We start from the raw sequence: 10760 nt of genomic DNA, 5'->3' as shown, positions 1-10760 counted from the left end.
CTGACTGTGAAGCATTTTAACGTTCTTCTGTGGTTTTTGCTGTAATATTGGTATTAAAAAGCGACGTAATCAAATTTCAAGCTGTGATTCTTGTTTGGTATACCCGTAGTTTCCCTCGCAACCGATAAAAACTAAGATTAAAACAGAATTATTAAACTGGTGGTCGAAAAACTGCGATTATTTCAAGAAAAAATTCGGTCGTGTTTGAGCCATTAAAAATCCGCGAATTTTTAATTTTTTTAAAAATCTCGAATTTTTACAGACCATATAATAGGTTTCGCGAGAAATGGCACGTGTCTTATACATCCCGTAATTTTTTCAAGTCGGTCTGAAAAAAAGATTCGGGAAAAACGCGTTTAAAGTTTCCGCTTGACCTTTTCAGCTGCCAAATCAACAATTTTGCGAATTTTAATACAAACCGAGCGGCAATTTATTCAGAAAAGGATAGTGCTTTCGTAAAATGCAATAAAAAAATCGATTTTTCGACTGCCTAGTCCCCTTCAGAACAAGTCGAGAGGGTTTGTCACCGCACGTTCTCAAGTCTGCTACTCTACACGCCTACTAAATCTTCCCTTTTAAAAAAATATCAAGTCACAGCCGATAGCTATGCGACTTGGGTTTGCTAACCGTCGTCCACAAGGGTGCATGGCTTGCGTCAAGGCCCCATCTCGGTCTCCGACCCAGCCGTACACCCCCGATACCGAAACAGACACCGCCAGCCTTCGCGCGACCGCAGGCTACGCAGCCGTTAACGGATATGTCGCGCCCGGGGATGTTACCTAGCAATCGTCCCCATTTCCCCGATCGTCCTTTGCCGCCGGTGCTGTCCTCCGCGGCGGAGAGCTTCCTGGCGTGCGAGGACTCCCCCTCCTTGCCCTCCTTGCCCTCCTTGCCGTCCTTCCCGTCCCCTTTCTCCACGTCGGCAGTGTGTCGCTCCTTGCGGAACCTGGATAGAAAAAGTAGAGGGCGAGGACGCTCGCCTTTAGTGGCCGACTGCGACTCCGTCGGGGCTATTTACAGTTACGGGGGTATGTCAAAAGGCCAGTTTCACTAGGCGATATAATTAAGTAAAGGGCTAATAATAAAATACAATGGTGTACAAAGTATCGTGGATGGGATGTTACGTTCCAAAAGTTTCACTCCGGGGCTGTGAGGTGAAACTTTTCACTTCTTTTTGTCTCTGATCAGCGAGCAATATTGTTCGTTCTGCCTCGTTTGACTGTATAATTTTTTTCTTTTTTTTTTTTTTTGGCTTTTCATTCTTTTTTTTTTGTGGGGGTGGTTGGTGGGGCGGGGTGAGGTTCGGCATTTAGCTAAGATCATTTTTTTCTTTTTTTTGGACGAGGCGTGAAGAGATGTTTTGTTTTGGGTTGCTGGTGGGCAGAGATGAAGTCAAGTATCGTTTACTACTGAGGCTAGAAAAAGGGTAAGAGAGCTCCAGCGGTGTGTTCACGAGCAACCTACTTTGGTGTGCCTACGGGATTCGAAAGAAAAGTATTCTCAGTGGTGATAGAATGCCGAATAAAACATACGGGAAAACGGGCGGCGTCGATGAACCGATCGTGGCGCTATTCTGCTCGATACTTACAGCTGCTTCTCCTATTGTTACACGTGCTACCGCCTCTGCGCAACGGAGGCTTCGGGCCGTGATCGTTATACATGGCTCGTTTACTGGCCGCCGTTTTTCGCTTATTCTCTCGGCTGCTCTACTAAAAAGTCGGGACACGTTGTCGCGAGCACTTTTCAGGCCGAACTGACCGACTTGGGAACTCCGGACTCGAATCGTAATTACCAGGTCCACTCGAGGGGGCATCAAAGTTCGAATTATCGGTCGCGCAACGGGGACTCCCGGGATGCCGCGGGGAGAATAACAAAGCGGGATAAATGGGTAATAGTTGAGCATTCTGTACGCGCACAGGGTGTTCCAGTCAGAGTTGGGTATTGGTCGAATGAATTTTTAGTTGAGTAATCTTCGAATACAGAATTTCGAACACAAGTTATTGGAGAATAATGAATAATTTCTTAGTCGAATTAATTTCTATTAATATGAATATTATTCGAATATATTTTGAAAAATTTATTCGAACAACTACGTTTTACTTGCAATTCCAATTCGAGGTCATTGGAATACAAATTTATTCGAATTGCGCCCAACTCTGGTGCCAGTGACGCTGCTTCTGAAAGTGTAGATTGAAGCTACTTCTGAGACGATTTAGGGTGAGAGCCTTGAATGGAATTGTTCGTGAATTTCTGTGACAGAAGTGGAATTTTTATTTGAAACGCTGTTAGAGGTGGTCTGTAGATTAAAAGCTACAAGAAGATGTAGCAAGAAATGCAGGAGAAAGTCTGGATTGTAAAATTAAGGAGAAATGCAGTGTAAGTGATGGAGGATCGTATATGGTCAGACGCGCGAATATCTGGACACGACTGGCGCTCAGTCTTCCTGTAATTTCTGGCGCCAGTGCGACCGTAAAACTTGAGGGAACTTTTATGCGACGCTATTACTCCCTTTTAACGAACGGGGAAATGTAAAGTAAGTGAAGTGAGGGAGGAAGTCAAGTGTTAAGTAGGTTTAGTAGCTAAGGAATGTAAAGTGTGCGGGAGATTAATTCTGTTCGTTTATTCGTTGATCTGGAAGCTAGAATAAATAAATAAATAAATAAATAAATAAATAAATAAATAAATATCCAAGGCTTGCAACGACCTCGTCGAACACCCTGTACACTGAATTTAGGTGAAACGAGCCAAGAATGGAATTTACTCGATCCTCTCCGTTCGCAATCGATCAGTCTGGCCACGATTGGGGTTCATCGACGCAACGTTTGATGATACAGTTGTAATGGTAACGAGCTGCCTGACCAACTTTCGGAATGCCGCTCGAACACCGATAATATAATTCGATCGGTAGATCCATGTTTATTCAAAGAAAGGTGGGTGTTGCAAATACACTTGGCTGGGTAGCCGAGAATTTTCAATTGCCTCGTTCCTCCCTCGATTCTATCGCAAATCTTTAATATCTAAGGGGACATTCTAAGAATCTATCATGCATTTAACATGCCACGATCGAGGTTCCTAAAGCTCCTTCTAAAACCTTCGAACGCTCGTCCAACGAACAACGCTTTCATTACTATTATCAATCGTCTTTATTACTCAAAAAAAAAGGCGGAAAGAAAAAAGAGAGCTATCGTTCCCGCGACGACTCCCCGGCAATCTGGCAGTTGCTCAAGCAGCTACTTCGCACCAGTATATATATACGTATATTGTATGTATATATGTATAAAGGTATGCATATATATATATATATACATAAGTACAGGTGACAGAGAAAGTTGAATCCTAGAGTGTGTACGTCACATGCATTCGGCGTTGCATAAAATCGTAAAAGGATCGGATGCTCCAGGCGCAATGAGGGCTCTGGTACTTCTTTCGCGTCGGCGAGCTTTCGAAATTGGCCGCGACCGTGTGTCACCTGTCCAATATCGATAATACAAAAGGGATGCGCGCTCCACGGCTGCTGTGCTGTTTCATCGTTAGGGAACAGCTTATCCTACCGATCGCAATCCACATCGGGGCTAATGATGGATTAAACGAAAGAGATACGGAGCCCTCGAGTTCGCTCTATACAATCCTGGTTCCACTAAAAGTATATATATATATATATGTATATATATGGTGGGAGAAAGATGCGCATAACCCTCTAAAGCCGTATATCTTACAGCACTCTAGCATTCGTCAGAACTGCAGTGATCGCCAGAGATATGGCAAAGATTGTAATGACACCGGGGTGATGTGTACGCGTCTCGGGAAGAGACACGAGCTCCTGGGCGAATCGAGTTCCATGGATCTTCATTTCTCCGCTCGAGAGAAAAGGAGTGGACTAGAGTTTATACGAAAACCGATTTTTGAAAAAACCAGTTTCCGAATTCCACTATTCGCAAAAAAAAACAGGTTAAAAAGGTTTTCCAACTCTACTGTTTCCAAAAACCCGGTTAAACCGGTTTTTGAATTTTCACAAAAAATTGTAATTGAAATAGAAAATAAAGATTTGTACTTATTTGAAAATTTGTCAGTTTTTTTTTAATATTTATGGAATTACAAAAATATAAGAAAATAAAATATACTCTATCGATACAAAACCAAATAAATGAAACAAATTAAAATTAATAAAATCCGTACAAATCCGTACAATTTTTTAGTTCATTTAATATTTATGGATCTATAAATATATAACACAATATAATAGACTGTATACAAAACCGGTTTTCGAATTTCAAAAATTTATAAAAAAAATTTGCAACTTCCAGTAGGGTCTGTCGATGTTAAAAATTTATAAAATTCGAAAACCGGTTTTTTCAAAACTTGGCTTTTGTATAAACTGTAATTTTCAGTGGCCGATTTAAGGAAAGAGATCCAGGTGGCAAACGTTCTGGGGCACCCTGCATAACTTATAAAATAAAAAATAAACGCGCGTGCGGTATGAAAATTATGGAACACAAAAAAAAATATCGTGTTTGGATAAAATCTTTTTTTTTTAACATAGGGCCCTGAGGGGCCTTCTGCCTTAAATCCGCCACCAGCAATTTCTGATGCAATGAAATGGTCATCGCTGTTATTTACCGTGACTCGATTCGCGGGTAATCGACGCTCGATTCGTCCAGGCAATTATCGTAGACGTGCTGTGAGAATATAGTAGATATATCAGTTTCTCTTTGAAGCGTGTGTACAGCGATTGCACATCCGTGATACCCTCTTCGAACGTGGCGATCTCATCTGGAGATGCGTTTAGATAGATCGTCGATTCTCGGATGCGCGCGTCAAAGGATCAAACGAGCGAGAAAAACGGCCGCGAGCGTGCTGGTGGGTTCCCAAAAAAAAAAAAGAAAAAAAAAAAGAAAAAATGAAGAAAAAACGTAGGAAGAAAAATATTCCACCGTCCATCGTGATCGCCATCGTCGACACTCGATCGTAGGCCTTAAACGGGCCGCTCTCTACCGGCGATCGACGCACAGCCGGGCGGCAAGTGTTCTCGATTTATCTACAAGATCTCTCTCTCTCTCTCTCTCTCTCAATCTTTCGGCCGAAAAAAGTCACGCATCTAATAGGCGACCTCGACGCGTCTGCTAATATACACATAACATTATATAATATATACATAAGGATAATAACGATCGTGTGTATATTATATATAATAATAATAGATGTTGATGTGGAAGAGAGAAAAATATCACAGCGGACAGTAATAATAATATAAACGGTATACAACAATAATAAATAACGATGGTTCAGAATATAATCATAATGAGGATAAGAAGAATCAATAATCGAATCAATCAATATATGGCAATGAATTAATCGATAATCAATCAATCAATGAATCAATCAATCAATCAATCAATCAATCAATCAACCAATCAACCAATCAATCTGTGTACGTAAGAAGTAGCAAAGATGGCAATAAAAAAGAATGAAGAAGAATAAATAAATACGTAAGAAATGAAATTGCCTAAAACTGGGCCAGGGCGGCAGGACGTTCACGGTGAGCTCCTCGTCGGAATCCTGCTGGGACCGTCCGTTTGCGGCCCTGGTCACGCCGATCTGGGCATCCCCGTCGGTCTTGAACCTTTTCGGACAACAGGCCAGCCAAGCAACGGATCAACAATCAACAACAATTTACCACAGAGATACGCGATAGGATACTAATCAAACGTGATCGCCCGCTGACGACTGACGACACATTCTCCGCCCTCTCTCTCCCTCTCTCACTCTCTCATTTGCTCTCTCTCTCTCTCTCTCTCCCTCTCGCTCTGGCTCGCGCACGCTCTTGCTTTCCATTATTCACCACCGTTCCCGTACTTATCAGTCACTTAGTGATTAGCAATCGCGCTTGAATCCCGTCCTGATTAGGCTTGCGCCCGCGTACTCCTGCGCCATCTGCGCGACAGCCTCCTTTTTCCCTGGCTGAAGCTAAGTGGGTTCTCTTTTAAACAGGAGAATTAGTAGAGTCCCGGGTGGACATGAGAGTGAGAGAATCGATCGGAAGTGTGCTGGCGATCGAAGGTGATTATGAACGGGGGTGGATGGAAGATGCGGCGCGGTGGTACAGAAGTTTAGCGCTGATCTCTGAATAAGGAAGATTAAACAAAGATCTCTGTGTTCTATTTTAGAAACGAATTGTCGAGTAATAAGCTGAAGGACCAACAACGCCACAGAAGGCAGGAATACGCGCGCGCAGAAGGTACAATTCGGTCCCAGAGATGGAACCTGCAAGGCTTCGCTCAAGGTCCTTCATCCCCCGCTGTGGCCCGCCCTCCTTTTTCTCCGTTAGACCGAACGGCTGACCCGTGCCCCGTTGCGAATGCCGAGCTTCACGGCGCCGGCGATTGCAACCAAAGCTTGGCATTATTCCAGTAGATTTTTGCTAAAAAAATTTCTCTTATGAAGAATTATCCGAATAATGCCCAACTCTGACCGTAACTTGACCGCCGATGCTCTGGAATCTTTCGCGAGACTCGTACGTATTTCTATATCATCGCGAGTAGTTGCGGGTGACATGGGTCAGACGTATGGCGCTCCCGTTGAAGCGACGCTTCGTTGGTCGCAGGTTTTATAGAAGCTCCGAGCCGAAGATAAATTTAGCAGCGATTTCTCCCGTATACGAGCCCACTCGGCGAAAGAATCGCGCGCGATTTGATCCCAGCGCGGACAGATGAAGGACCATTGAGAGAATAGGCGGTTGGTGGACGGAATGGATTCTCGATGGTATCCATTCGAAATGGATGGCAACAAATCTGTCCCTACCTCGAGAAAATTTTGCGCACCAGGTGATCTTGCGCTTGATCCAGCTGAGGCTCGTTCTTCCTCCTCTCCGCCAGCTCTTTTTCTCGACGGACGTCCGCCACCTTCCGGAATATGAGCTGCACAAAATGGGTCAGTCCGATTACATCCGTGGCCCCATGCTCTCACACGCTCGTCGCGAGCATTAATCAACGATACCGTTCGTTTAATCAATTCCTGATTAATCGCTTGTTGTGGCACGCATTTAAATCGCGACTGGCGCGGCGAGATTTGTAAACAAGCGAGCACGGTTTATTTACGGAGCTGGGATTAATCATATAGGCGCTCGAGTTTTCTCTCCGCTGTTATTAAAGCCTGCTGCACAGTGGGCCCTTTATCGGCTTCCCCATCCCCCGCGTGGCCGGGGATTATTCGGGTTGGTTATTAACCATTGATAATCATTACGTACATTGTCCATATTATACGTAATCGTGAAATGTATCGCGAAGCCAGGTCCGATACGCCAGCCTCCGCCTATATCGGAAGGAAATGAGAATAATTTATCGGCTGGAATGAAATGCAAAGTGAAGTGAGAATTACGAACGCGATGGCAAGGGTTCCTCAACGGCCGATCCCGAAATGAGTCGGTCTATCCTAGTCTTGCTAGCTTTTTTTCCAGCAAAATATAGCACTTTACTATAAACTATTAATTAAAATTTATTCGAATAATGCCTAACCTTGCCGTCACTTCATATGCATTGCAAAAAAAATATCATCTCTGTAGAAGCTGAAGTGACGAGAACGCAGAGAAAGTATGAAATTATTTAATACAAATTTTGACATACAGATCATGAACACTTTTTTTTTAAGTCGCGTACAGAAGTTTTTAAATTCGCAAATTAAAGTGTTGACGTTGCCATAGAGAAGAAGAATAAGTAGACATTGTAGAATTTCATCGATATATTGGAAATATAGTAGTTTTACCAACTGTATCTTTTGCTAGCAGTACATAATACACTAGACAGAAATATAGGACAATACTATGTATTACAGTACAGTTGGCAACCCTGCTCTATCCGTCGAGAGTGGCTACTGGCCGCGTTAAAGACCCTTGCGCGATACCACCGGAATGATATTCAGTACTGTTACCTCGAAATACGAATCTCAACAACTTTCTCTGCTACGAGATTCCCTTTTCATTAATAGTATTGTGAACGAGATGTATCTCGGCGATTTAATGCACTCGGGCATTGTTTGCCGAGAATACTGTGCAGCGGCGAGTACAGTAGGAGCGTCGATAAAAATCTTTTTCGGCAGTTGAACGCCGGGAAAACGGCGCTTTCTCTATTGTTTCGTTTTTCCCTCGATGCAAAGACCGCGTTAGGTGGTGTACACTCGTGCTTAGGAGTGGCGCGTGCGCCTGGGTTGCAGTCGATAGGCGCGCACGTAGCAGACTGCCTCGTACCCCGACTAACCTAAAAATATTTTATTTATCGCGTCGGATCGGGAAAGGTCTCGGACCGTCCCGTCGCAGAACTTCGTCTCGGATGCGTCGTGGCGGATTTTGAGGGAAAGTACGCGGCCTCGCGCGTGCTATCACGCCGTGGTTCGTTCTTCGCTGAAGTCACTTAAGCCGGACAGCTGAAATAAGTGTATGGATTGTTGGGGACGCAACTCCTCGCGTTCGAAAGGTTTGGTGACACCTGTCTCTTCAATTATTCAGTTATTACACAGTTGCGATTGAGGGTGAATAGAATTGCGGTGAGAAGTCGGAAGATTTATTTCGATTTCAGAGGGAAACGTTTGGCGCAAGTAGATTGGTTGTTCGCTAGTCGGACGAGCCGCAAAGTAAACAATTTCTGTTACACGACGACGAACTTGTTTCAGATGGGTCATATTTCGAGCCGTTCCGCTTCATCCGCGAATATTCTGTCCGCGGACGAGCTGACCTTGGTGGAGAACCTGTTCAAGTCCATGTCCAGAAGCTCGGGCTCCATAAAACGCGAGGATATTTTTAAGCACTGGTCGACTCATTTGGACGACGTGCTACTGCAATTTGTAGTAAGGTTCCTGTGCCACGAACCTGGGAAAAGGGTCTCCGCCGTGAACGGAGAGAACTTCGGGAGGCTGTACGTGTTCTCTGTGCGTGGCAGTCCCGAAGAGAGAACAAGCCTGATTTTCGACGGTTTCTCCGAAGACGGACAGAGGCACGAGATACCCACCGCGACGTTCCTCCAATATGTTCAAGCCACGATAAATTCATACTTGAGGCTGCAGAAGAACTCTGGCAACTCGCACTACTCGACCTGGAGCAGCATCGGCTGCACCGTCAACACCAGACGCATAGGGATGCGCTCCAGAAGCTTGTGCGAAGATATTGTGAAATACGGTGACTCGTTGAATACCAATCAGATAGAGAACTGGTTCGCCGCGTCTGCTACGTTCAAAACGATCCAATCGCACGTCTTCCAGTGCCTTTTTTTGGTCTCCCAGAAGAAAGGGGACAAGAACACGAGCAGTAGAATAAACGACTTGAACCTCCTGCCCGTCTGCAGGGGACTGGAGAACATACCACACTTCCCAAGTATCCTGGGACTGGGCGACGTTCTGTTCTTGAATCTGAGCTTGCCTCACGAGCTTCGCAACGAATGGAGATTCTTGTTTTCGAGCCAAGTGCACGGGGAGTCCTTCTCCACTATGCTAGGGAGAATTACGATGCAAGGATCTACTATCATGATACTTCAGGACACGGACGACCACGTGTTCGGCGGGTTCGCTTCGGACAGCTGGGCAATTGGGCCGAACTTCATAGGAAATCAAACTTCGTTCCTGTTCAAGCTGGATCCAGAGATACTGACGTTCTCCGCGACAGGCTACAACAGCCACTATCAGTACTTGAACCTTCATCAACAGACTATGCCTAACGGCTTGCTCATGGGAGGGCAGCTCAACTATCCTGGACTGTGGCTGGACTGCGAATACGGAGCCGGCAAATCGAGCATATCATGTACGACGTTCCAGAACTATGTGCAGCTCAGTGGCAAGGAGAACTTTAAGATCAAACACTGCGAGGTGTGGGGCGTGGGCCCTCTGCCAGACCCGGAGGATGCGCCAGAAGCGAAGTCGATTCTGGACCAGGACCCTACCTCTAAAATTATGTTGGAGATGTCCGGGTACAAGATGCACAGCGACGGAATCAGGGAGGAGAAAGAATAATTGTGATATTAAAGGTACGCGTGAGATTTACTGGTACCAGGGTTCATACTAGTCTCTGTCGGGCAGCTTAAAATGTAACGGCTTTTTAGAACAAAGGAGCATTGTAAAACGACATCTGTAACTCAGTGAAGGAAAAATAATAACTATCGCTATCGTTATTTCATGGCTCGCGCTGAAATGGTCAGTAACTATCGAAACGAGTTCTATGAACGATCATCGGCCAACACGAAAGTCTATCCCTGCGCGCGCACGTGCGGCCACGTTTTCTAAGCTTGTACACGTTCGTTTCTACTCGCTATTGTTTAAACTTTAAGAATGAAAAAGGAAAAAAGACGTTCCGCGTCCCTGCAACGGCCTGATCTCTCTCGTGCTAGACTCATTCCCGCGATCGTCTGATATTATACAATTTTCTTATGTCTCGTACGCTACGAACACCATTTTCGTGATACGTAAAAGATGAATAAAGGGAGTATCCATGCGAGCTGCTGTGTCTTTTGAATGCCTATTATCTAGTGCCTGGTGAGTCATCAATCATTTTTAATCGGCGTCGCCCGATAACGCTGATGGGGAACTCTATCGACAAACGTTGTACAACAGTATGAACTACTATTGTTATATAAGACTGTGTGTGTGTGACGCGCGTATGAACCGTCGCGCTCGCGACTCTGTTCGTCCTAACAACAGAAACCAAAGAGAAAGGAACGCTGCACTGTTATTCGATGCGTTGATAGTTCAATAAACAACTGAAACCTTAGCCAGCGTCCCTCTGT

At 44.8% G+C, this 10760-nt stretch overlaps 2 protein-coding genes across 6 annotated transcripts in view; one reads left to right on the top strand and one right to left on the bottom strand.

Moving 5' to 3' along the window:
* Positions 1-10760, bottom strand: part of Eag (potassium voltage-gated channel protein ether a go-go) — an 89794-nt gene that overhangs the window by 10294 nt on the left and 68740 nt on the right. For 2 of the 4 annotated variants that reach the window (XM_076813714.1, XM_076813715.1), the window contains exons 11-13: positions 6799-6914; positions 5504-5620; positions 780-946 (exon numbers count right to left, since the gene is read on the bottom strand). In XM_076813714.1, the coding sequence (XP_076669829.1) occupies positions 780-946; positions 5504-5620; positions 6799-6914 (400 nt within the window). The remainder of the gene's footprint in view (positions 1-779; positions 947-5503; positions 5621-6798; positions 6915-10760) is intronic. The other 2 variants (XM_076813716.1, XM_076813717.1) reach the window with 1 other exon arrangement.
* LOC143369697 (MTOR-associated protein MEAK7) lies at positions 8192-10744 on the top strand. Of its 2 annotated transcripts, none has more exons than XM_076813971.1 (2): positions 8192-8465; positions 8662-10744. In XM_076813971.1, exon 2 carries the CDS (start codon positions 8662-8664, stop codon positions 9988-9990), a length of 1329 nt encoding a protein of 442 aa, XP_076670086.1. In that variant the 5' UTR covers positions 8192-8465; the 3' UTR covers positions 9991-10744. The 2 variants fall into 2 exon arrangements, with proteins under 2 accessions (XP_076670086.1, XP_076670087.1); XM_076813972.1 differs by having other exon boundaries at positions 8192-8520.

The sequence above is a fragment of the Andrena cerasifolii genome, chromosome 6 (genome assembly GCF_050908995.1).
Source record: "Andrena cerasifolii isolate SP2316 chromosome 6, iyAndCera1_principal, whole genome shotgun sequence".
Classification (NCBI taxonomy): domain Eukaryota; kingdom Metazoa; phylum Arthropoda; class Insecta; order Hymenoptera; family Andrenidae; genus Andrena; species Andrena cerasifolii.
This window is presented reverse-complemented; position numbering and strand designations above follow the sequence as displayed.